Source organism: Ovis aries, chromosome 2, assembly GCF_016772045.2.
Source record: "Ovis aries strain OAR_USU_Benz2616 breed Rambouillet chromosome 2, ARS-UI_Ramb_v3.0, whole genome shotgun sequence".
In the NCBI taxonomy this organism is placed as follows: domain Eukaryota; kingdom Metazoa; phylum Chordata; class Mammalia; order Artiodactyla; family Bovidae; genus Ovis; species Ovis aries.
In genome coordinates this window covers 174,982,583-175,009,993 of record NC_056055.1, presented here as the reverse complement: position 1 = coordinate 175,009,993, position 27,411 = coordinate 174,982,583, and the positions used below count along the sequence as shown (strand labels likewise).

At 37.9% G+C, this 27,411-nt stretch overlaps 2 protein-coding genes and 1 long non-coding RNA gene across 4 annotated transcripts in view; 1 reads left to right on the top strand and 2 right to left on the bottom strand.

Moving 5' to 3' along the window:
* LCT (lactase) overlaps positions 1-4,674 on the bottom strand; it is a 50,948-nt gene extending 46,274 nt beyond the window's left edge. Inside the window, exon 1 of the mRNA XM_004004728.5 lies at positions 4,020-4,674. Within this exon, the coding sequence (XP_004004777.3) occupies positions 4,020-4,659 (640 nt within the window). The 5' untranslated portion in view covers positions 4,660-4,674. The remainder of the gene's footprint in view (positions 1-4,019) is intronic.
* On the top strand, positions 357-27,344 carry LOC132659221 (uncharacterized). 2 transcript variants are annotated; one of them, XR_009599361.1, is made up of 3 exons: positions 462-852; positions 5,785-5,937; positions 22,645-27,344. It is a non-coding gene; the product is annotated as an uncharacterized LOC132659221 (long non-coding RNA). The 2 variants fall into 2 exon arrangements; XR_009599360.1 differs by lacking the exon at positions 22,645-27,344 and having other exon boundaries at positions 357-852; positions 5,785-8,007.
* Positions 14,617-27,411, bottom strand: part of MCM6 (minichromosome maintenance complex component 6) — a 35,245-nt gene continuing 22,450 nt past the window's right edge. Inside the window, exons 14-17 of the mRNA XM_004004727.5 lie at positions 19,934-20,069; positions 19,288-19,443; positions 18,410-18,549; positions 14,617-15,358 (exon numbers count right to left, since the gene is read on the bottom strand). Coding sequence (XP_004004776.2) covers positions 15,242-15,358; positions 18,410-18,549; positions 19,288-19,443; positions 19,934-20,069 — 549 coding nt within the window. The 3' untranslated portion in view covers positions 14,617-15,241. The remainder of the gene's footprint in view (positions 15,359-18,409; positions 18,550-19,287; positions 19,444-19,933; positions 20,070-27,411) is intronic.

The following is a 27,411-nucleotide window of genomic DNA, read 5'->3' as shown; positions in this document are numbered from 1 at the left end:
AAGCATAATTGACCTACAACATTGTTAGTCCATGTGTATAAATAGTAATTCAATATTTCTATATGTTACAAAACCATCACAGTATTGTTATAGCTTAACTGCTGGACTGTGTGGTCACTTCGTGGATGTTAACTATTATGTGGCTGAATCACACTGACTGCATTTTGTCAGCTCCTTCTTAGGCCTGCAGTCCTACCCACTTCCCTTCCTGCGTGACTGAGCTCTAGTGTACTCACAAGAAATGTACCCAAGCCAGATAACTTTCCTATCAACTTTTACCCCTGTCTTCATGTGATGCAAGAACTAGAAGAATGCTCTTCAACTAACACAGATAGTTAATGGTCCACAAGGAAAAATGGTCATGAGACCCCAAGGGGGAGGAAAAACCCCCGGCTCCTATTGGTGCAAATGTGCTACTCCCTTAGTAGTCAGCTTGTATTTTTAGCTTTGGCCCCTTTAAATTCCCTGTACCCCTTTTGGCAGTGGGGAAGTGAAAGTCGCTCAGTCGAGTCCGACATTTTGTTGTGTCCATGGGCTATACGGTTCATGGAATTCTCCAGGCCAGAATACTGGGGTGGGTAGCCTTTCCCTTCTCCAGGGGATCTTCCCAACCCAGGGATGGAACCCAGGTCTCCCGCATTGCAGGCGGATTCTTTACCAGCTGAGCCACAAGGGAAGCCCCACAATACTGGAGTGGGCAACCTATCTCTTCTCCAGGGGATCTTCCCGACCCAGGAATTGAATCAGGGTCTCCTGCATTGCAGATGGATTCTTACCAACTGAGCTCTCAGGGAAGCCCAGCAGTGGGGAATGCAGCTGCAAATGCTTCCAGATCGCCAATCCAACCCATATGTAAGTTACCCACAATAAACCCCATAATTACACTTTATGGAGTTGCCTTCTTCAATTTTTGGTCTCAAAATTTCTTTTCAGTTCAGGGGATATTATTCAGTATCCCTGCTTTTGAAAAGTTATATTTTGCTTTTAATCAACATATGTAACTTATTTGGGTATATTAAAAATGTATTTTACAAAGAACAACAAAGCTATGGAATTGGATTAAAAAGCAGGGGATGAATGAGAGAGAGAAAGGAAGAAGGAAACTGCCTTTGGAATAGTAAAGAGACTGAGAAGAGAATTTACTTAGTGTCCTATATTATATCAGGGACAGACAATCTAGTGATGTTGATAAAACATGAAATGTGGGCTGGAGGAATGAGCAGAAGAAGAAAAGAAGGCAAATATGAGTTTAAGAAAGAAATAGTCTTTAGTAGCCTGATGAGGATCAAACTACGAAAACCTGATGAAATATGTAGAACATTTTAACAAACATGTATATATAGCCTTATAATTTAAAATAATTCTATGGAATTAGCCCTCAACATAAGACAGATTTTCTTCCGCTTCGGATGATCCATGTCTAACTTCGCCTTCTTTCAAAGTTCATTTTACTCAAAGCTTCTTCAGTAGAATTACAGTCAATAAATATTTATTTATTTTCTCACTCATCCCATGATAGGCTTTTAAAGAAACCAGTTTCAAATCCGGCATCTCCTCTTCTCCTTTGCTCTACAGTTTGTGAAACCGACAGCTGGGCTTTTGTGGTTCCCTCGGCAGGGTTGTTTTCTCACCCAGTGGCTTATAATCCTCCAGATCCTGTGGTTGCTCTCTCCCTCCTTCGACTTGGCTAAAAAGGTGGTCCAAGGACAGCCTTTTTGACAATCATATCTAAATTAGCCCTATCCACATTCCCACTCTTTTTTCCCTTGCCCTGATTTTATTTTAAACACAGAAAAAATGTTTAACCTCTCTATAATTGAACACATGCAAATAAAGAATATAAGGCGATAATAGTTTTCAGCCATCAAATTACCAATGATGGAAGAAAAGTTTCATGTACTGAGATACGGGGAAGTCATTCTGGCTTATGCATGATTTAACATAAACTTTATGCTAACTAGAACATCCCGTTTTGTAGTCTATTAAACATACATTGTCCATGTGCTTTAAGCATTAAAGAAGATGCATTGTCCGGAAGTAAAGAATGTCTGTTGTGAAGATAGAGATGAATGCCTCTTTTCCTGGGACGTCAGAGAGAGTACACCTTTGATAATAAGGCTTCCTTCCCGGGTGGCAAGCCACACACACTCGCTGTGCACTTGCTAATCTGTCTTTTTTCAAAACTTTGCAGGAATGTACCCCTGTCATGGTTCATGTTCTTTTTTTCTGACGAAATATAAAACTGTGCTTAAAACCATGCTTTTCTTGAGGAATTCCTCAGAGCTTTCTGAGAGGCTCTCTCCAAAGATCTAGTCCTCATTTGGCTTGAATAAAACTCTTTTCTATTTTTATTATAGATCGGTTATCAACTCTTTCTGTCTACACCAATGATAAAACAATTACATCACTGAAAACAGGCTGAGTAGGGTCAGAAGAACAATTTTGTAGTTGTTAGTATAAAGTTACAACTTTTCTGCAAAATAATTTAGCAACATCCTTTGAAGTCTTAAAGAAAGCGCATCTTCTGACCCAGTAATTTCAGTTTCAAGAATCTCAGAGGGCTTCGCTGGTGCCTCAGTGCTAAAGAATCTGCCTGCCGAAACAGGGGACACAGGTTTGATCTCTGGTCCAGGAAGGTCCCACGTGCCATGGGGAGCTAAGTCCAGGCACTGAAGCTACTGAAGCCCTCAAGCATAGGGCCTGGGAGCACAGGGGAAGGCACCTCGGTGAGAAGCCTGCACATCTCACTGTGCAGCTAGAGAAAGCCCACGCACAGCAATGAAGACGGCACAGCCATAAATTACATAAATAATTTTAAAAAAAAAGAGTCTGTCAGAATTTATCTGAAGGCAAGCATTTATACATATGTTCACTGCAACGTAATTTTTAACTGTGGAAATTAAACTGGTATGTAAAAATGAAATATTTTAAATGAGCCATTAATATAATGTGAACATGTAAGAACACTGAAAATCATATTTTCAAAGAGTTTTTATTAAAATGAGAATATATTAATTAAAAGTGTTAAGTTTCAAAAGTAGAATATGGTATGGGAGGGAAGTTTAAGAGGGAGGGGGAATATGTATACTTATGGGATTCATGTTATTGTAAGGCAGAAACCAGCACAAAATTGTAAAGTAATTATCTTCCAATTAAAAATAAATTTAAAAAGTAGAATATACAAGTATACAGATATATAGTATGTATACAAATTACAGTATATAATAAAAACTAGAAAGCATATCTAATCTAATTAATCTAATTAATCTAATCTAATTGGTTCTCAAAATTAGTATACCTCAGATTCATCTAGGGAATATATTAGAATCAATGTCCTGAATCTGTCCAGACCCAGTGAATGGGAAGCTTACATTAGCTATGAAGCAGGAATATGGACAATTGTAATCATGCCCTTCTCACTATCCATCAGCATATCATTATTTTATCTTGTATTTGTCTCCCCTGCTGGAATATAAGCTTCAACTAGAACATGTAATTCGCTTTACATAAGAAAAACAGGGAGGCTCAAGGTTTCTCAGGTGGTCCAGTGGTTAGGACTCTGAGCTTCCACTATACGGGGCATGGTTTTGACCCCTCATTGGGGAATTAAGGTCTCCCAAGCCATGAAGCATGGTCAAAATTAAAAAAATTAAAACATAAAAAAGAAAGCAGGGAGGCTGAAAGAGAATGGGCAATCTTGAAATCCTAGGGAGAGTCAGGGAGGCAAGACTGAAGAAGGAAAGAGAAAGATAATTGATAATAGTGTAGACTCAAGACTAGGTAAGGAGGGTTTAAAGACATTTTTCAAAGGGGATATTGGGCATGGTACAATGCAAGCCATCCCTACCTACCTCCACCAAGAAATCCTCAGGATGGTATTAATTTCTCACTTATAAATAGCTATGAGGGGACTGTTGAAAGTAAGTGGAAAGAAATGCTGAGTCCTGCTTTAAGAAGGGTGGATGAAGGTGGATGATGAAGGCTGCGGTGGGTCAGCCATCAGGGTTGTGTGAACTCACCTTGAGCAGCATATTTCTCATGGTAAATCTCATAGGCTTTTCTGTGGGCATCAGTGAGGATCTGCAGACGTGAAGATCTTGATTCCTGGTGGGGAAGCTTCGTGATCACTCGCTCCAAGTCACTAAAAGTGAACCAGATCTCAACTAGGTCCCCAAAGGAGCGGAAGGCGAAGGAGGCATAGGCAGCAAAGAGATCGGCAAAGGCCTCAGTTCTCTGGAGAGTGCTGGCAGGGAGGGTCTGGTGGTGTAGAACCACCAGGGGCTGAAGCTGAGCAGTCTTGAGGGCCTCAAGCAGTTGCCGATAGCACAGCACTGTTCCCTTGTCTGGGTTCTCCGAGATTCCTTCTGGGAGAAGTTGTGCCCATGGCAGAAATACTTTGTAATGGGTGATCATACTGGCACGGACACTTCTAAAGTACTCTGGCAGGAATGCAGGCAGTGGCTGGCGACAAACATAAATTTCTTCATCTTCTGCTACAAAGGGAGGATCCTGGTTTCCCAGGGGATCCCTCAGATTGTGTAGCAAGTTGTTGGTTAGAGGACCAGCAGCTGAGATGAAATTTTTATCAGAGTCCCAGTCTAAACCCCAGCAAGAAAAACTTAAAAGGACAATAAGGACTAAATGCCAGGCCAGCTCCATCTTCAAGGAACTGTCAGGAGGTTTGTGGAATACTTACTTTATAACTTCAGTTGAGGTTGTAAAATACCAAGCAACTATTAACACTTAATATGTAACAGGATTATCTACAATAATGAAATCAGTACATGATTCATCAGTCCAGTTCAGTTCAGTAGCTCAGTTGTGTCCGACTCTTTGCGACCCCATGGATGGCAACATGCCAGGCCTCCCTGTCCATCAGCAACTCCCAGAGTTTACCCAAACTCATGTCCACTTAGTCGGTGATGTCATCCAACCATCTCATCCTCTGTCAGCCCCTTCTCCTCCTGCCTTCAATCTTTCCCAGCATCAGGGTCTTTTCAAATAAATCAGCTTTTCGCATCATGTGGCTAAAATATTGGAGTTTAAGCTTCAACATCAGTCCTTCCAATGAGCATTCAGGACTGATTTCCTTTAGGATGGACTGGTTGGATCTCCTTGCAGTCCAAGGGACTCTCAAGAGTCTTCTCCAACACCACAGTTCAAAAGCATCAAGTCTTTAGCGCTCAGCCTTCTTTATTAACCAACTCACACCCATGCATGACTACTGGTAAAACTATAGCCCTGACTAGACGGATCTTTGTTGACAAAGTAATGTGTTTGCTTTTTAATATGCTGTCTAGGTTGGTCATAGCTTTTCTTCCAAGGAGTAAGCGTCTTTTTATTTCATGGCTGCAGTCACCATCTGCAGTGATTTTGGAGCCCCCCAAAATAAAGTCTGCCACCGTTTCCACTGTTTCTTCATCTGTTCGCCAGAAGTGATGGGACCAGATGCCATGATCTTTGTTTTCTGAATGTTGAGCTTTAAGCCAATTTTTTCACTCTCTTCTTTCACTTTCATCAAGAGGCTCTTTAGTTCTTCTTCACTTTCTGCCATAAAGGTGGTGTTATCTGCATATCTGAGGTTATTGATATTTCTCCTGGCAATCTTGATTCCAGCTTGTGCATCCTCCAGCCCAGCATTTCTCATGATGTACTCTGCATATAAGTTAAATAAGCACGGTGACAATATATAGCCTTGACCTACTCCTTTTCCTATTTGGAACCAGCACCACTTACTGAAGAGGCTGTCTTTGCCCTATTGTATATTCTTGCCTTCTTTGTCAGTATAAGGAATCCAGTGGCCCCGCTGGAGCGGTAAGCAGCCAGAGGAGAGGAGATACCCTATGTCCAAGATCAGGAGTGGCACCGGCACTTCACTGGAGTGGCTGTGAGGAGATACCCCACGTCCAAGGGCAAAGGAGAAGCCCCAGCAAGAAGGTAGGAGGGGCGAATTCACCTTTAGAATCAAACCCCATTTCCGCCAGAGACGCTCAAATAAACCTTGCGTGCACCAGGACCTGGGACCCCACAAAGACTGAGACAGAACTGTGTCTGAGCGACTCCTGTGGAGGTACCGGTCGGCAGTCGTCTGCCGCAGGGACAGGGGCTCTGGGTGTGGTTATGGCATAAGTCCTCTTGGAGGAGGTCACCATTAACCCCACCAGAACTTGCACAGGACTGAGAAATAGACTCTTGGAGGGCACAACAGAACCTTGTGCACCAGGACCCAGGGGAAAGGAACAGTGACCCCACAGGAGAGTTGCCTGTGGTTGTCCAGGAGTCTCTGGAGAAGGCGTGGGTCAGTGGTGGCCTGCTGCAGGTTGGGGGCACGGACTGTAGCAGTACATGCATGGGATCTTTTGAGGGAGGTCACCATAATCTTCATTACCTCCACCATAGGAGATAGATAGCAGGGAGTGAGCACAGCTCCACCCATCAACAGAAAATTGGATTAAAGATTTACTGAGCATGGCTCAGGCCATCAGAACAAGACCTAGTATCTCCCTCAGTCAGTCTATCTGATCAGGAAGCTTTCGTAAGCCTCTTGTCCTTCTCCATCAGAGGGCAGACAGACTGAAAACCACAATCACAGAAAACTAACCAATCTGATCACATGAAACAGCCTTGTCTAACTCCATGAAACTATGAGCCATGCCATGTAGGGCCACCCAAGATGGACGGGTCATGGTGGAGAGTTCTGACAAAATGTGGCCCACTGGAGAAGGTAATGGCAAACCAATTCAGTATTCCTGCCTTGAGAACCCCATGAGCAGTATGATTCATCAATGCAATATCAAAAAATTTTAAAGCCATAGAGATGGCACAATAACCTCAAACTTCTCATACAATTTAAGCCAAGAAAACTGGAAAGTGAAGAAAAAAGTCCTTCACATTTTTTCTTACTTCAGTTCAGTCACTCAGTCATGTCTGACTCTGCAACCCCATGGACTGCAGCGCGCCAGGCCTCCCTGTCCATCACCAACTCTTGGAGTGTACTAATATGTTTTTCTTACTTACAAATTATCTTAAAATTTATTTACATAGCAGAACAAAAGTGAGTTCCTCACCAAACTTTTTTCCTCCTTTAAATATACATAAGTATATACATGATGAATACATTTTATAAAAGATTCAAACAGTATAGAAATATGTATAAAAATTTACTAATTCCCCTCTTTGTTTCCCTTTCTAGGATAATCATTTTCAATACTGTGCTTCCTTCCAATTTTCTTTCTCTGTATATATTAATGGTATTCAGGAGTCAGAGTGCCAGGAGTTTAAGTCTCATCTGGTGGAAGTTACTTAATTTCTGTCTCTGTTTTCTCAGCTGTAGAATGGGGATATACAGGGTTGTGAGAATTAAATGAGGTCATTCATTAGCATATTTAGAACCTTGCAACTCAATGATAGCTATTATTATTACATAAACAAATGCATATATGTGTATAACATTTCAAATATATAAAAGATACATGGAACTATGTTTAATGCAGTGTTCCTTAGCTTTTTTTCTCTGCACTTCAGTTTAACCTCTTGCATATTGAATATTGGTTGATTCTTAATTTTAATATGTTGCAAATTAATATTTTTAGCTATACATCTTTGTCCCACATTTAAGATAAGAGTTTTAGAAATTAAGTTGCTAACTCAATGGTGTGCCCATTTGGAATTTTGATTGCAATCCAAAGCAGGTTTCTTCAAACTTAAATCCTGCTTATAGCTAAGTGTGTCTAAATCTCTCTAGTTTGCTCACAACCTGTTATAAATTCACATTTGGACACATTTTTGGTTTGGAGGGGTAGTTTTTCATGTTAAATGGCTACCTGTTTTTCTTCTGAGATTTAGGTTCATATCCTTTGTACAATTTTATTATTTAACTTATTATGACATAGGAACTCAATAGTTTGGATATCATGTATTAAAATGTGATAGAAAAAAAAAGTCCCCCTGTTTTAAAATTTGGCTTATTTGAAGTGTATCCTTCAAAATACATTACTTAGTACCATATTTTTGAAAGCTTGTGTCAAATGTATTATTTAATATTCTTGTTTCTAATCTTTAGATCTTTATTCCATCTTTATGTTGCATGTTACCAGAGTTTCTAAACTTCTAATGGGTTGTTGCATAGGCCATTCCTTCCCCACTATTTGAAATGCCATTTATCAGAAGCCAAGTATTTGGGACTTCCCTGATGGCACAGTAGATAAGAATCTGCCTGCCAATGCAGGGAACGTGGGTTTAATCCCTGGTCCAGGAAGATTCCACATGCCATGGAGCAACTAAGCACATGTGCCACAACTACTGAGCCTGTGCTGTGAAGCCCACAAGCTTCCACTACCAAGCCTGTGTGCCCAAGAGGCTGCACATGACAGCTGCTGAGCCTGCAAGCTGCAACTACTGAAGCCTGCTGCCTAAAACCTGTACTCCACAAGAGGCTGCAGTGAGAAGCCCACTCACCTCAACTGGAGAAAGCCCACACAAAGCAACAAAGACCCAGTGGAGTGGAAAAAAAAAGGAAATGAAATATTTATCTAGATGTGTTTCTAGACTTTTTAGTCCTTGTCTATCTATTCACTTAATGAAAGGACATGGCCTCTCCTATCATTTTTTCCTTGGAACTGTCTTAGAAATATGTGATATATATACATATATAAATAGAAATAGTTTTATTTCATTTAGTGGAATTTTCAAGGTGACCCTGACAGCCCCAGGTCAATATACCATTTTCAAATTCATCTGTTTATAATCATCGTTCTCTCTCTAAATATATATAATTATAGAAATAGTAAATAAATGTATTATCATAAATATCCCTGAAATTTAGATAAAATATTTCCATTTGTCTTATACCTAATCCCAGGTACTTCCTATGAAATATCCATCATTTATTATATCTGTATGTACATCAATAGTTTTCCCTACAAGTATACAAAGTAAGAGGTACTATAATGTGAGTACTGACGTACAACTAGCATTTGTACCGTATAGCACACTTGGAGATCTTTCCCTTGTGTAAATACTGATATATCTGATTATTTTCAAGGGCTGTATTGTGTGGTGCTCCCCCATCATTTTGTTGATTGGGTGTCGTCATCGACGCCTTTGTCTATACACAGATAGGTATTTCTTCAGGAAAAATACTGGAGTACACTTGCTGGGTAATAGGGTAGTCAGCCATGCTTTAACTTCTAATGGTACTAACAAATTTTCCCCTGAAAGCAGTGTCCCAATTTACAGTCCAACCAGTAGTGTATTACAACATTAAATTCCTAGCAAACCTACCAATGCTATTAGAATACTATCAAATTATTAGTGTTTTTATAATTTTGAATGATTTAAAAAATTTATTTGTATCAGCTCTGTATCTATTTTGGGAAATAAACTTTATTACCATTGTAAATTGAGAAAATATATAGCTACTGAAATTATATATAATTATATACATATATAGTAATTATATATAGCATATTCTCATCTGCAGCTTATTTATTCTGGACATTAATCCTTTTGCTAGTATTATAGGTTGACAAAACATTCTCCAAATCTGTAGCTTTGGTTTTTGATTTTTAATGTATTAAATTTTGGTGTAGTCAAATTCATTAATTTCTTTATTGCTCTCTAGATATATTTTTTAAAAGCCTCTTCTACTGCAAAGTTATAAGAAATGCTCATATTTTCCCTTTTTAAAATTAATTTTTAAGGACACAACTGACATGTAACATTGTATTTGTCTCAGGTGTACAACACAGTCATATACATTGCACAAAACCACCACAGTGAGCCTAGTCAACATATCCATCATTAATATACAAATTTTTTTCTTGTATGTGGCAAGAATGTTTACGATCTACTCTCAGCAACTTTCAGATAGACAGCAGTAACTATAACCACCACGATGCACATTATAGCCCCATGACATTTACTTTGTAACTGGAAGTTTGTGCCGTTTGACCACCTTCACCTCTGGCAATCATCAGTCTGTTCTTTGTACCTATGAGTTCAGTTTTTATGGAAACATTTTTTTTAGATTCTACACTATTTGTCCTTCTCTGCCTGACATTTCATATAGCATAATGCCCTCTGGGTTCACCCATGTCACAAATGAAAAGATTTCTTTCCAGAACTGAGTAATATTTGATTATACACAGTTTCTTTAGCCGTTTATCCGTCAGTGAACACAGGTTGCCTCCATGTCTGGGCTATCATAAATATTGTGGCAATGAACATGAGGGTGCATATATCCTTTTGAATTAGCGTTTTCATTTTCTTCAGATAAAATACCTAGAAGTGGAATTGCTAGATTACATGGTAGTTCTATTTTTAGTTTTTTTTTGGGGGAAACTTCTGTTTTCCATACAGAGGTTCTCACCAATAGTACACAAGGGTTCTATTTTCTTCACATCCTTGCTAACACTTATTTTTTTTCTTTATAACCTTTCTAATAACAGGTGTAATTGATATCTCATTGTGGCTTTTTCATTTTGATGATTAGTAATATTGAGCACCTCTTCATGCGCCTGTTGGCAATGTGAATATCTTCTTCGGAAAAATGCTTATTCTGCTCATTGGCCTCTTTTAGATTGCTGTTATTATGTGTTTATATATTTTGGATATTAACCCCTATCAGATATTACCTGCAAAGGTTTTCCTTTGACTGATGGCTTTCCTTGCTGTGCAGTAATTTTTGGTTTGATGTCCAATTTATTTTTGCTTTTGTTGCTCTTGCTTTAGTGTCAAATCCAAAAAGCCATTGCTAAGACTGATGTCAAGGAGCCTACCATCTGTGTTTTCTTCTATAAGTTTATGATTTCAGGTTTTATGCCCTTAAATCCATTTTTAACTTCTGTGAATAGTGTAACGTAGCGATCTAGTTTTCCCAACACCATTTAGGAGAATGTCTTTCCTTTACTGTACCAATACCATAGTTCTACTATACCTATGTAATATAGCTTGAAATAAGGACACATGATGCCTGCAGCTTTGTTCTTTCTCAATATTGCTTTGGCTATTCAGGATCTTTTGTGATTCCATACAATCGTACGATTGTCTGTTTCTATGAAAAATGCCATTGGTATTTTGAGAGACTGCACTGAATGTGTAATGAAGGATTTTAAAATGAAGGGGCATGTTAACAATATTAATTCTTCCAATCTGTATGCATGGAATATCTTTCTGCTTATCATTGTCTTCTTCAATTTCTCTCACTACTGTCTTATATTTTTCAGTATACAGGTTTTTTACCTCCTTGGTTAAATTTATTCCTAGGTATTTTTAAATTATACAACTGTAAATGGGATTATCTCCTTTTTCTGATACATAAAAAAATAAATACTTGGCTGCATCAGGTCTTGGTTGTAGTAAGCGGGATCTTCAGTGTCATGCAGAGATCTTGTTCTGGTACACTGACTTTCTACTTGTGGCTCCAGACCACATGGGCTTCAATAGTTGCGGCATGTGGGATTTTAATTCTCTGATCAGGAACTGAACCTATATCTTCTACACTGGCAGGCAGATTCTTAACCATTTGACCATCAGTAAGAACCCAACTGTTTTTTTTTGGTGGTGTCTTTAGGGATTTCTATATGCAAGATCATATTATCTGCATGACAATTTTACTTCTTTGGATGCCTTTCTTTCCTAGTTTTGGCTAAGATTCCATTTTTATTTATTGAATAAAAATACTGAGAATGGGCATTCTTGTCTCCTCCCCAAGAGTATGATTAGCTGTGGGCTCGCCATTTAGTCTTTATTATGTTGAGATACTTTCCCTCTATACTCACTTTGATGTTTTTAAAAATAATTCAATGTTGAATTTTATCGAATACCTTTTTCCCTTATCTATGGGGATGACAAGGATTTTTATCCATTTTGTTAAGCTGTATAATACATTGCTTGATCTCCAGATACTGAATCATCCTTGCATACCTGGAACAATCCCACTTGATCATTTTAACATATTAACTTTGCTGTTTTGTTGAGGATTTTTCCATCTATTTTGTACATCAAGGATATTGGCCTGTAATTTTCTCTTCTTTAGGTCCTTGTCTCATTTTGGTATCAAGGTAATGCTGGCTTCATGAAATGTATTTGGAAGTAGTACCTCCTCTTCCATTTTTGGAAAATGTTTGATAAGGACTGGTATTAATTCATCTTTAAATGTTTGGTGGAAGTCATCAGTGAAGCCATATGGCCCTGGACTTTGTTGGGAGGTTTCTTTTTCTTCAATCTCATTACTAAGCAGACTAACTAGATTTTCCATTTTTGTCATGATTGATAGTGTTTTTCTAGCAGTTTGTCTGGAGAAGGCAATGGCAACCCACTCCAATACTCTTGCCTGGCAAATCCCACGGATGGAGGAGCCTGTCAGGCTGCAGTCCATGGGGTCGCTAAGAGTCGGACATGACTGAGTGACTTCACTTTCACTTCTCACTTTCATGCATTGGAGAGGGAAATGGCAACCCACTCCAGTGTTCTTGACTGGAGAATCCCAGGGACGGGCTTGCCGTCTATGGGGTCACACAGGGTTGGATACGACTGAAGCGACTTAGCAGCAGTGGCAGTTTATCTACTAGGTTGTCCAATTTGCTGGTGAATATCAACATCTTATGATTCTTTATATAATTCTGTGGTATATCTTTTTTTTTTTTTTTTTTTGGTGAGTCTAGTTAAGTTTGGTCACTTTTACCTTAAAAAGAAAAAAAAACCCCTTAGTTTTATTGCTCTTTCCTACCAACTTTGGGCTCTATTTCCCACCCCACCCAAGATATAAAGTTAGGCTGAGATCTTTGTTTTTTGATAAAGGCATTTATCCCTACGAACTTCCCTCTTGGATTGCTTTTGCTGCCTCCCATCAAGTTTCGCTATGTCATTTTTCCATTTTCGTGTTTCATTTTAAAATTTCTCTCTTGATTTCTTTGACTGACTGGTTAAGTAGAGTGTTGCTTAATTCCTATATATTTTTGAAAACTTCAGGTTTCTGCCTGTAGTTTTGTTTTATATTAGTCAGAAAACATGCCTATTTCAGTCATCTTTAACATAGTAAGACTTGTTTTGTGGCCCAACATATGATCTATCCTAAACACTGTTCCATTTATGCTTAAGAAGAATCTGTATTCTGTTGCTTTTGCACAGAATGGTCTGTGCCTGTTAAGCTCATCTGGTCTAAACATACTACTTGAAGTCTATGCTTCCTCACTGATAATGTCCACTGATGAAAGTGGGATACTTAAGCCTACTACTATTGTTTTGCTGTCTATTTTCCCTTAGGTTTGTTAATATTTGTGTCATATATTCAGGTGCTCCATGGCTTTATTTGCACATCTTTTCCATATGTCCTAGAGATATTTCCATTTCAAACATCTTCGTTTCCCTCATTTTAGTTTGTATAATGCAGAGAGCATGGCTGTTATCATAATTTATGTAGTCATTTCCTTTCTGATGGACATCTGTTGGGATTTGGTTGAAAACAGATTAAAGTGATGGCTGACAATTTACAATATTCAAGATGTCCTTTTCAGAAACAATTTACATCTATCCACTTACTAAATACTTGTCTAATTTTCTTCATAAAGACCTTATACATAATCCATCACCCATTAGCCACTTCACTTCTCTGACAAGTAACATGTAGAGGGGATGTGTGAAAATGGAAGCACACCTACTCAGATGTATAAAAACTTATTTTAGTTGTATTAATGGTCTCACTTTGCTTTAGAGTCCCCACTTTCACTAACAGCAAAATTGGGGGAGAAGACAGACTCACCATTAAGCGACTCATCTTCCCTGGCCATCACACTTTCCTTTGATCGAGCTGAAGTTCAAATTCCTGTCAGGCGTTTCTCTATTCAGAAACGCCGTACCCATCTTCTTTATCAAGCTGGGAACTAGTGCAGGGAAGGAACTCTTTCTTGCTGTTTTCTGAGTTTTTACTAGTTGTTCTTCCTATCACCTATTTACTGGAACCTTCTGTCTTAGTCCATGCCTTACTCCAGCAGCTCCTGCTCAACAATGTCTGAGATCCTGTACACTGAAGTTTCCTCGTCTCAAAAGGCTTGCCTACCCCCATTAGTAACGTAGCTTTCACACAAGTTTATACCCTATATCTGCTAACTGTGCAACTTCTGTCTCCAATCTCCCTTACCTTTAGTGGTGAGTGAAGTTTCTATTAGTGATCGTGAGTAACATGTATAAACATTCCCTGACTAGCCCCCCAGACCCCCCAAATACCATCTACTGTCAAAAGCTGCAACAACAGTAACTTCTACACCATGAACCTATGATCAAAGCTAAGCCTCAGAGACTGTTAGCATCATAAACTGCAGTAATTCTTTTCCTAGAAAAATGCTGTAAAATATAAGGGTGGTTGTATATATAGAAAAATGCCATTTCCCATTTGTTGCCAAAAGCTGCAACAATAGGAACAGGTACATCATAAACATACTGATCAAAGCTAAAGCCTCAGAGACTGTTAGTATCATAAACAGCAATAATTTTCTTTGAAAAAATTTAAGGATGGTTATAATATAGAAAATGATAAAGTTCCCTTAAAAAAGCAGTCAGAAAATAATTCTGAGACCTTACTCTTAGAACATAGAAATTTTTAAAGTTATTAAAGAGTAGTGGAAAAGTATAATAAATGTTTTATTTTCATAAACTCTTAAAAAAAACAAATAGAACTTGATTTAACTTTTAAAATCATCTCCAAGGCCTCTTAGCTTTCATACTATCAAATTCTAATAAGGACTCTCCTCACAAGATGTTATGCTTAAATGTTTACCATAATGTCATATTTCCATCCCTTTTCTATATTCATGAATAAATGGAAGCAATAATTTGAGTAGACTAGAAATAAATCTAATAGACAACTGCTGAAAAATTTTTTCTGGTGAAAAAAAGCAGTAATTGATACTTGAAAAAAGTTGTTTCTCCAATACGATATCACATAACATATAAGCAGCAGACCTTTTTCTACACATGAAAACACAAGGTCTTAGATATAGAAACAACACATTATTGCAATCCAACTTTTTTTAGACAAGAAGCACACTAAAGGGGGATAAAACCTGTGTTGGTATAAAAGGAATGTGACAATATAGGATAGGACAATCAACTTGGTTCTTATTCCTCAAAGTAAATCTTCCTGAATCATCGCTCCCAGAAGCATTTCTCTGGCTAGCAGAACTCCATCCAGACTCCAGGCCCGAGGTGGAGGGCCATAGTTTCTCCAGTTTCTTTCAATAGCTCAATCTTCAAGCAAGTAGTTAGGGTTAACTACTAAGTAGGGATCTTCTTCATAGCTCTCACTTCCTTCTGTGGATCCTTTCAATCCAGCTTGGGTGAGCTCAATTAGAACATGATCCTATGAAATACAAATGGTTGTCCTCAGTTCTTTAGCAATATTATAAGAATGATAAGATACATAGGACTTGATCCTCCTTCTAAATGTCTGATTTTAACCAGGTTCCCTAGTATATCACATCATGTACTTAAAAATAACTTCAAAAAACATATGATTTTATGATCATGTAATTGTATAAATCCTGATAAATATGTTTACCATTCTATTTATCATTCAAATATTAATACTTAATATTATGTTAATTTTTAATTTACTGGTCACTGAACTCTTTCATATATCACCCATTCATAATTCAGTTAGAAGTAGAATCAAAAGATAATTAACGTAAAAATTTTCACTTTGATCTATTAACTATTAAAAAAAAGAAAAGTAGAACATGCCATGTGGCTTAATAAACTTGATGACAGATTTGAAGCCATGATATTATAAGTCAGTCTAATATGTCCACAAACAAAGACTTCTACCTAAGGCCCATACAGAGGAACTCAGGAAATAGTGATTTGATCCTAAAAATGGAAAACTCCAACAGTATGAACACTAACTAATACGACTAAGACAGATTAGACACTTTCAAGTACTCTATGAAGATGTACTAACACATCTTCATAGAAAGCACACTTGATCAGCACAGTACAAGTTCCATAGTCTTTTGTACCAAATTGGCTCAGGAGGTGAATCAAACTTAAAAACATAAGTCCAATTTAGATCAGTTTGTTTTACAATGTGTCCCAATGTGGACTTTTTGCATGAATTATTTTTATCTTAACACTGATTCCAGGGCCGCTAGGAAGGGAAGGGCTGGCCTGATGCAAACATATCGTCCACTAGACAGACAACTCCGAGCACAATACTACCCCCACTTCAGCTCTATTTTTATACATATTATTTATTAAATTTTGAATGGAATAGTTCTTCAAATCCCCCCACCTGTAATCACAGACTCATTTAGTTCTGCAGGGAAATAGTTCATCAGATGATAAACTCTGATGTGTGACAACTATAATATTTATAAAGTGAGTACTGTGAAGTTAAATGCAATCTCTTGCCATTTGAACAGAAAAATTCAATCATTTAACAAGTATTTGAACCCTCTCTGAGCTAGGTACCACTGCAGATACAGGGGATTGACAAAATAAAGTCCCTGCCCTCATGGTGGCTGCACATTATTAAACACCTAAACAAAGACTATACTGCCGGGCAGTGACAAACACTGTGAAGAAACAAGCAGGGTAAGGGGGTGACAGCAAGGAGGAAGGCTGCTATTTCAACAGACTAAGCAAGAACTACTTTGAGAAGGCAACATTTGAGCAGATATTAGAATGGAGGAGGGAATATGGGGAAAGAAACAAAGGGCAAGTATAAAAGCCTTCATACCTGGTGTGTCTAAGGAACAGTGACAAGGCCAGTGTCACTGTGCAGAATGGGAAAGGAAAGAGGTTATGAAATGAAGACAATGAGGTGGGCAGGGGCCTGGTTGTGCAGAAGGTTCTGCGGGCCATGGTACAGAGATTGATCTTATTCTAAACATGAGGGAAGAAAGGCAGCACACTAAAACAATTTCATTTGTTAAAAGATCTGTTTGGCTGCTGGGCAGAGAGCCACTGCAAGGGTGGACAGTTAGGAGGCACCTGTGCAACTCCAGGCATGGTGGCTTGGGTAGCTGTGATGGTGGTGAAAAGAGAACAGAGAACGCTGAAGACAGGCTCATGAGCTTTGCTGATAAAAGACAGTTGTGAGGGGAAAGGAATCAAACTTTATTCTAAGATGTCTGGCCTAAAGCAACTGAGTAAGTGAAACTATAGGGAAGTCACTGTTTTGAACACACTGAGTGTGAGATGCCTATTAATTTGTGAGTAAGCAGCTAGCTATATAGATCAGGAATTTAGAGGACGGGTGAGAGCTGGAGATTTAAGTATGGGTTCACAAATGGTTCTCAATTCATGGAACCAAATGAGTTTACTTAGGCAATGAATGTAAACAGAAAAAGAGGTTTGAGGATTACATATAGTACTTCATTTAAAAAGTGACAGGAGAAAGAGCCAGAAAAATAAAAAAGGAGGGACTTCCCTGGTGGTCCAGTGGTTTAGATTCAGTGCTTACACTGCAGGGGGCACAAGTTTGATCACTGGCTGGGAAACTAAGATCCCACATGCCATGTTATGTGGCCAAAAGAGAAAATAAAACAGAATCACACAGCTCAAAATTTAAAAAAAGAGAAGAGAGAGAGAGAGAGAAGAGGAGGAAATAACAGTGAGAAGACCCAGGAGAATATGGTGACTCAGAAGCCAAGCAAACAAAGTATTTCTAGGAGTGATCAACTGTGACAGACGCTGCCAACAGGTTGAATACTGAAAATAGCGGTGACTGGAGCAGTGAGATGGTATGTATGTAAGGGTCCTTTAAGAGAGTGGGAGACTGAACAGATGAGGGAAAAGTAATGGCAGCGGGAATTGCTACTGTGAGGTCAGTGCTACTGTGAAGTAGATAAGACAGAAGTTAAGAACTGTCCATTTGAGATCTGTGGTCATTAATGTAAAGTAAGAGTGAGTATGTGATTGTATGCTTTTCTCCAGATACTTTTAACTTCTTAGATACAGGTACAGTAAACAAACTAGTTTTAACCAAAGGTGGAGTTTTGCCAAGCAAGTATTATAAAAGGAGAATGAATGAATTGGGAAGTATAAGAAAAAATATATGGAGCAGACTGTAAACTGGGTAATGGGGGGAGATAAGAACAGGAGGAAGGATAGAATGCAGAATTCAGATGATAGTGGTCAGGCTGCTTGAAGGTTTATGGCAGAGTGAAAAACAAAGGTTAAAAACACTCAAATACTAAGATCCAAAATTCGCTTTCCCAGCTTTAACATAAATTCTGCTTATTTTGGCAGAAGAAATAGTCAATTAATTAGTAAGTCTCTTATTTTAAACAATTTTTAATTCTGACTAGACCCTCAGGATTCAAAGTAAATGAACATCTAAGAAACCTACAAAGATATGAAACATGAAAACCTTCCCTCAGTAATACCCCAGCAAACTTAATTATATACGTACATAGTGGGTGAGTCGATAAATAACTTTCTCAATGATTCTCTTTTTATTTATCAGTTCCTCTTCAGAATCTATTTCTGATTCAATTTCCTTCAAGTACCAGTTAACAAGTTCACTCCTCTTTAATGCAGACTCATCCTCTTCTGCAACAAAAGAATTCATTTAAAAAGGATTAAATTATCTTGATAGCAAGCTATTTTGCCAATTCTTAGAGTTTGCATACACAACAGACAAAATAATGTATAGATCAGATAACCAATCTGTCAGAAAACATATCTGCTAAAATAAGGTTTGCAACATTCCAGCTTAAGCCTAAAATAACCTGCCATATTCTTTCAGTTAAAGTATCCTTACTTTATCTTGAAAAGAAAAATTAAAAAAAAAAAAAGAGATGATAAACAATTTTCTTAAAGCTATTATGATTTCAAAGTACGAAGGTGTTTCCTTCACTTTCTTATGCTTCACCACCTAGACAATATTTGTCAACAGCAACTGAAAGCATGAGTTGGGAATGAAGGATTTCATCCATTTTAAACAAAGCCATCATAAAGAAGGGAGATTTTACATCTGCAAGAAGTTTGTTAAGTGCTTCTTTATATATTATCAGATCCCAGATTTGGCTTAACAAATATTAGAATAGGCCAAGGACATTAGTAAAAATGAGTCATAAACCTCTGACAATGAACTTGTAGGGAAAACATCCAGGTTGGTAGATATGCTGACATTCTCTCATAGATTTTGTCTGCCAAAGTGAGCTCGTCTTAAAAATTTATCATCTCTTCTGACAAAACAACACAATCTTTAGCCAAGCACAAGCAGTTTATGTGAATACAGCTTATGTAAATGACACAGCATAAGAGCAGCACTAGGTATGGCCTCACCTTCTTCCATCTTTCTGAGGTGAAGCACAATAAGGTTAGAGATTCGGCAGTATTCGGAGAAGCCCAGCCTTAAGGAGGCTTTTGGAACAGAATCTTGGTTCATGTCTTCACTGTGGCCGTTAATTCCACTCACAGGAGCAGGGCTATCAGCATGACCTAAGTGAAATACTGACCATTTAAATCTTCTTCCTGTGCCAATACCCTCCTACCAGGTGCTTTTATAAATATACTATTCATATTTTAATACTAATTTTAAAACAACCATATAATTATACCCAGTATTCAGTAACTGTACAAATAAATTAGAAGCAATTTTATAAATGCTACTAGTGAAGACAAATACCCATTCGGAAGAAATGGGAAGAATGGGAGATAAAAAAAGATTTCATGATCTAAAAGTGCATTTGCAATATTAAGTCCACTATCTCCATTTTGGTGTATTTTCTCTCAAGTCTTTCAAGCATATATATTTTATATCAACTATTTGATTATATTTTAACTTATAAATAGTTAATAAAATTCATTATCTATTTTTCCCCTTTTTGCTACACAGACTTCATAACCATTAGTAAGTGCACTTTCATCACGATATCTTAGAGAACATTTTGGCCCCTAACTCTAGAACAGTCATGAACAGACACCTCACCATTGATGCCATCTGGGCCCTCATCAACCTCCATCTGGGCATCTTCTTCTTGATCGAGATTGACATCAGGTGTTTCCACACGGATGATTGATTTATTCAGTAATCTGAAAGCTTCCTTCACATGTTTAGGCTGAACCTAAACCAATCAAGATAATGAAGTAAGCCAGTAAGCCAGTCTTTTTGATTTACCAAACAGATTTTTTCCATATGAACTTTCAGTGGCATTTTTGTTCTCACATGACATAAAAATATGAGATATTTATGGAGAACCATAAATTTACCAGAATGGCTAAAAGGACCAGCAATACTGAGTGCTGAGGATGTACACTGCTTTCATTCACTGCTCTTGGGAATATAAACCATTACAACCATTATGGGAAACCATTTTCAGTCTTTACTAAATTGTGTATGCATACAATCTATGACCCAATAATTCAATAACTCCACCCGCAGGTATACACTGAACAGAAATGCACACATATATACATCAGATGAACCAAAAGACATGTACATATCATAAGACCCAAACTGGAGACTATCCAAATGTCCATTTTAATAGAAGAATGAGCCAATCACTATGACACACTTACTGACAGTTATGTGTTTTTAACCACAACTGGGAGTGGGAAAAAGATTGAAAACAACTTAACTATCAGGAAAAGTATGGTTAGAGTACTATACAGCAATACAGAAAAGGAAAAGGTTATCCTCAGAGAAGCGGGTAGCAGTGACTGTAAAGAAAAAGCTCAAAGGGTAGCTCTTGGAAATGCTAATAAGGAATGTTTGACTTCCTGATCTGGGGGTAGATTATACAGGTATTTCACTGAAAGCTAACGGAACTGTACACTTGTGATTTGTGCATTCTCTGTACTTAAGTTTTGCCTCAACAAAAAAGCTTACTTAGAAGAAAACTTACAAGTCTATTTTGGGGGCAGGGGGCATTGCTTTAAATCTTTATATAAATAACAGTCTCTCTAAATATACTCCCTTCCTAACTAGCTGAAGCCCATGACAACAGATAAATCCAGCAGAGCACTTTTTTTTTTTTTAAATATACTACTGCCTGCATGGAAACTTTTAAGTCATTTTAGAGCAGTCAATATCAAGACATATCCTAGTAAACTTACTGGTCTATAAAAATAGCTTAGGAAGAGAAAAATATCCAGTTACTTATGGGGGAGAAATTAATAATCAAGGGCTGGCCTCAGATTTCCCCAAAGGAACAACTAATGTCAGGATACAGTAGAAAAATTCGTACGAAAACAAAGTATGAGCCATAGGTTGTAGATCAAGCCAATCTGTCATTCAGGCAAAGACTACAAATAACCCTGCTGCACATACACGCAGGGAAAATTAGTCCCGTGAACTCATCTCTTTCACCAAACCCTTGAAAAAGGACCAAATTTCAATCAGCCAAGAGATAAATTAGGAAACCATAACAAATTTATCTTCAATGAACTATGCATATATTTATCTAAAAAACTATGACTTAAAAAACAAGCGTGGGAATTAAGAGCGACAGAATACAGTGTATATGGTATGACCTGAAGGCGGAGGGCTTACGTAAAGGCAGATCCAAAGTGAATTTGCTGACTGCCTCCCACCCGTAACAAATGAAAGTCAACAGATGGTCAATCAAATGATGGATAACTGCATTTGACTGTGCAAAGGAAAGCTGTAAAATATTTACTAAAATCATGCCGTTGAGAGGGAAGGGAAGAGAAAGGAAGATGAAACACGCTAGTTTTAACACACTTCCCGGTAGGGAACCAATAGAGAATGGAGGATATAAGATAAAATTATAATAACAAAAGTAACCATTAAAATAAAACGTAAACTTTCTGAATATCAGAACTGCACATACAAGCAAAAGCAAAGTTACCACATAATGAAAAATCATTTCAACTATAAAAAGAAAACAAATTAAAAACCCTCTCTCTCATATCAATAAATGTAATTGGGTTTAACATACATTAAAATAGTATTAGCCTGGATCACAAAATAAAACCTAACTCTGTGCTATATGTGTGTGTGTATACACAATTAACTTACTCAAAAATGACTAAAAATAATAAAAAGTTATGCAAAGGAATATCAGAAAAAGAAAGCAAGGTAGAGTTCAGGCCAAAAAGCACAAATGAGACCAAGAAAGTTAGAGGGTACACATCAAAATGAAAAGATATGTATCAGTTAAGAGAACAATATTAGTAAAGCTGAAACTATAGGAGGTAAAGGGATAAATACAAAGAGACAAAACTATATTACTGGTAGAGAAATAAAAAGTATTCACAAGATACTTTAAACTTGCACTTTAGGGAAGATATGGTAGACCACAAACCCCACAAAAAAACACAGAAGGCCTATGTTCAGTTCAGTTCAGTTCAGTCACTCAGTCGTGTCCGACTCTTTGCGACCCCATGAATCGCAGCACGCCAGGCCTCCCTGTCCATCACCATCTCCCGGAGTTCACTCAGACTCACGTCCATCGAGTCCGTGATGCCATCCAGCCATCTCATCCTGGGTTGTCCCCTTCTCCTCCTGCCCCCAATCCCTCCCAGCATCAGAGTCTTTTCCAATGAGTCAGCTCTTCGCATGAGGTGGCCAAAGTACTGGAGCTTCAGCTTTAGCATCATTCCCTCCAAAGAAATCCCAGGGTTGATCTCCTTCAGAATGGACTATGTAATATAATAAGTTAACTTCCCCCTTCACAGATGTAAGATCCCCTCGAGTAGGAAATGGCAACCCGCTTTAGTATTATTCCTGCCTGGAAAATTCCATGGACCATGGAGTCTGGCATCCACAAGGTCGCAGAGTTGAATAAAACTGAGCACACAGGTAAGCACACAAACAAGGAACTAGGCCTCCCTTCAAAGTGCTTGCGGAACATTTATGAAAACTGGCACTGGGGACTTCACTAGTGGTCCAGTGGTCAAGAACTTGCCTGCCAATGCAGGGGACATGGGTTCAATCACTGGTCTGGGAAGACTCCACATGCTGTAGGGCAACTAAACCCACATGCCACAACCACTGAAGACGGCGTGCTGCAATGGCGTGAAGCCCACGTGCAAGGAGCCTGTGTTCCTCGACAGGAGAAGCCACAGCAATGGGAAGCCTGTGCACCACAATGAAGAGTAGCCCCCACGTGCTGCAACTGGAGAAAGCAAGACCCACCAGCCCAAAAAAACAAACAAACAAGGACATTGGGCTACAAAGAAAGCATCCTAGAAACTAAATGAGAAATTGTCTAACCACAATGTAGTATTAAAATAAGCAACCAAAAAAATATATTCTAACTGGATATTACTAAACTCTGCCAACTCTTAGAAATGGATACTTTTTTCAGGAAAATATAGCTCACACAAAACTGACCGAAGAAGAGAGAGAAAATCTAAACAAGAAATTTTATATGCCAGACTCAAGAGTTTTAGTTGAGAATTCCTGTCAGTAAAAGCAGATTTTTATTTCACTTTATTTATGGCGGTATCACACAGCACGCAGAACCTTAGCTGCCTGACCAGGGACTGAACCTGCGCGCCCTGCAGTGAAGGTGCGGCGGCATTCTAACCACTGCACTGCCAGTGCATTCTCGGGCAGATCATTTTAATACAATGGAAACCCATTCTAGCATAGAGGAAAAACTGGGAAGTTTTCCAAAAATTTAAATGAAATAACAACCATAGTTTTTTGTGAGTACTGTTTAAAAATTCTAAATAACTGCAAGCAAATGCCAAATGCATTAAAAGAGTGGGATTCATTCCAGGAAGCCTTGATATTAGTCAATTTATTTTCATTTTAATAGATCCAGGAGAAAAAAGTCATGATTAATTCATACACACTAAAGGGCTTTCCTGGTGGCTCAGACAGTAAAGAACCCACCTGCAATGTGGGGAACCTGATTTCAACCCCTGGGTTGGGAAGATCCCCTGGAGGAGGGCATGGCAACCCACTCCAGTATTCTTGCCTGGAGAATCCCCATGGACAGAGGAGCCTGGCGGGTGACAGTTCATGGGGTTGCAAAGAGTTGGACTGAATGACTAAGCACACACACAACACTAAAAAGACACTAGGCAAAAAAACAAAACAATCTTCCTGACAGCAATATTCAAGATAGGAATAATAAATGTATAGTTCTTATTGATAAAAACATATCTCAGCCACAGAGCCAACTAAGAACAAGAAAAAATGTTCAATTTCATAATTATTAGACATTATATTGCAATAACAAAAGCAAAAGTAAATTAGTAGAGACTACAGGAAAAGATTAAGTTTACTTTTTTCAGTAAGACTAGAACCATTTATCATTTGAAAAAAGAATGAAAATCTGGAAAATCAATAGACTTGACTGAAAAAGAAACTAAAGGTTTCATATAGTATAAAACCAGCATACAGAAACCAACAGTTGATATATACAAGCAACCATCAGTCAAAATATAAAATGGAAAAAAGTCTACCTTCAATACCAAGAAAAAAAACAAAACATCAAGAAATAAATTCAACAAGGATCATGCAAAAATCATAGGAAGAAAACTTTAAAAGCCATTAAATAAAACAAAAGACTTAAGTGGAAAGATAATGAATGAATCACCAGAACTGTTCACAAATGTTTGCTTTTCTCATTCTAGCCACTTGATAGGAAAGCACTTCTTTAACCACTTGAACTTAGGCATGGCCATGTTAATTCCTCTGACTAATGAAATTTGAGTGGCAGTGCCATGTCACTTCTAGACAGAAGGTTAAGAAGCGGTATATGATTCACCTTTTCTTCTGTCTTCTATGATCATGGAAGTGTCGTGTCAACAAAGAGACTTCTGTCAGCATGAATTTCTGAGCAATGTGGAGAAGAGCCTCTGGCTAACATAAATGAACACGCAGCATGAACAAAATAACTGTTTTTGTTTTAAACAGCTGCAATTTTTAGTGGCATAAACTAGATTCTAATTGTTATCCTGTTTTCTTAGGTAGGAAAAATCATTGAGATGTCAGCTCTTCTTATTAACAAATGTAACATGCTCTCAATATCTATAATTTGGTAGTATACTATTTTTATTTTAGTATAAAAATACTAAAAACTGAGTATCAAACACTGAGCTCAAGTATATGTTGGCCCTATGTTCAGACTTTTTAAACAAAGATAAATGAATAGACAGCTTTAAGGGTATAATGCATTTCCTTACTTCACAATATATTCAACAGTTAGAGAAAATCTAGGGGGTGGTATAATTACATAGCTTCATACATTTAGTAGCATAAGTATAGGAACAAGCCATGCAACTGGAGGAAAAACCCATTTCAGGACTGAACAGAGAGGTCCTTGATTGCTGACAGACTCTCCCCTTGCCTTCAGATAAACCAAGGAGTTTGTCAGTATACAAAAACCACTGAATTCAGGACAAACAGGAGCAACAGGATAGGTATTAAGGACTTGGTTCTTGCCAATTAGGATTGTAGGGACCAGTCTGAAGTGAGCAGAGGTGGCTGGAGGCTGGAAATACTGCAGTTCAAGTCCAGAATCTGTAGGTGAGTATAGCAGTCTAGAGACAGAATGGTTAGTGCTTTCTTCAAAAGTTCCCAGGTTTTAAAGAAGCTGTGTATTCCATACAACGGACCATAACTCAAGACATAAGAAGGAAAGCATTCGAGTCGGTTCTAATGAGGCCGATGAACCTAGAGCCTATTATACAGAAAGAGAAAGATATACCTCCTATACTAAAGCATATATATATAATCTAGAAAGACGGTACTGAGAAGTTATTTGCAGTGCAGCAATGGAGACACAGGCATAGAGAGCAGAGACTAATGGACACGGAGGGCAGGGGAGGAAGGAGAGGGTGAGATGCATGGAAAGAGTGACAAGGAAACTTATATTACCATATGTAAAACAGATAGCCAATGGCGGGGAGGGCAAAGGAGGGGCAGAGAAGGGGAAATTCCCAAGTTTTTCAAATAAGTTCCTAGGATGCTTTCCTCTTAGTGAATATCAGTAATTAAAAAAAAAAAAAAAAAACCTAACTGGGCATTAAGTTCACAACAGCCAAAAAAGAACACCACCAATGCAGCGGAACTAGCTGTACATTTAAAATAAAAAGCCCCACTGAGTAAAAATATTGCGGCACTAATGCAGAAGGTTGAAAGACCAAAGGAACAGAAAAAAAAATTCAGAAGGAGACTTTAATAGGCACAAGAATTTAATATAAAATAAAAGCATACCAAACCGGTGTGGAAAAGATAGGTTGTTCAGTAAGTGGTGTTGCAACTAGGAAACTAGCTCAAAAAGAATCAACTGATTCATAGCTTACATCCTACAGCAGAATACCAAATGTCTGAATGATTTAAATACAATGAAACCATTCTTGAGGAATGGTTGAAACATGCTTGAGGAAATCCTGAGAGAATTCTTTTACAATCTTAGACTAGGGGAGGCCTTTATAATAAAGTAAAAATAAAGAATAGGATCATAAAATAAAAGGAAGTAGAAATGGCTTTTAAATATATGCAAAAACACTCAATTTTATTCAGGAAATGTATTTGTGTATATATGCATATTTATTTTCATATCATGTGAATTTGCTATCTACTAAAAACCAAAAAAAAAAAAAAAAAAAGGGAAGAAAAAACAGAAATTCTCCAAGACTCATCAGTTCTATGACACTCATTTTAGGAAAAATTACAATGGAAAAAAAAATGGTACAAATGTTAGCATAGTTTTTAAGAATTCCCCTCCACCATGACCTATTCTTTCTCTGCAGATTCTACTACATTCTTGCTAAACTTTTTTCCTTTCACTCTAAAAATGTATATCAAAATTCCATATGCCCTTCAGTGATCCAGTTCAAATGCTGACCTCTCCCCAAACCCTCCACCTTCCTTAGGAAAGAATTCATTGATCTCTATACTCTCTGCTGATGACACTCTACCATAATAACCTCTCTCACAGTTCACATATTTAATTAAACATACGTCTTCTCCCACCAAATTATCAGCAATGGAAAACAGGGGCTTTTATTCATCTCTTAACCTGTAAAGATGTCCATTAAATGTCAGAAGACTCAAAGAACAACAAGTAAGACAGTGTCAAAGTATTCTGTAAACAGTAAAGTGCTATAGCAGAGAATTTGAAAAATTAAACAAACGAACACCTGAGAAATGAAATCTATGGGACAAAAATGTGAATGAAGTCACTACAGTGCTTACTTCTGGGGAAGGGTGTAAGTGAACTTCCTAAGATGTTGTAATCTGTATTCTGAGCTGGGTGGCCACAAGGGTGTATGTAAAAAGTCAGAGCTGTACAGTCTCTTCTGTGAATTATACCTCAATCACACTATTTTAAGAAAAACAGCCAAACTCTTTCCTCAAACAAAATCTTACACTGTTTAAAAATATAGTTATATAAAGCAGGGCTGGTTTGCATGAAGCAGCGATAAGGGTATGAATATCCTTCCATACCGCTCCCCATTTACTCCCTAAATACCCACTGACGT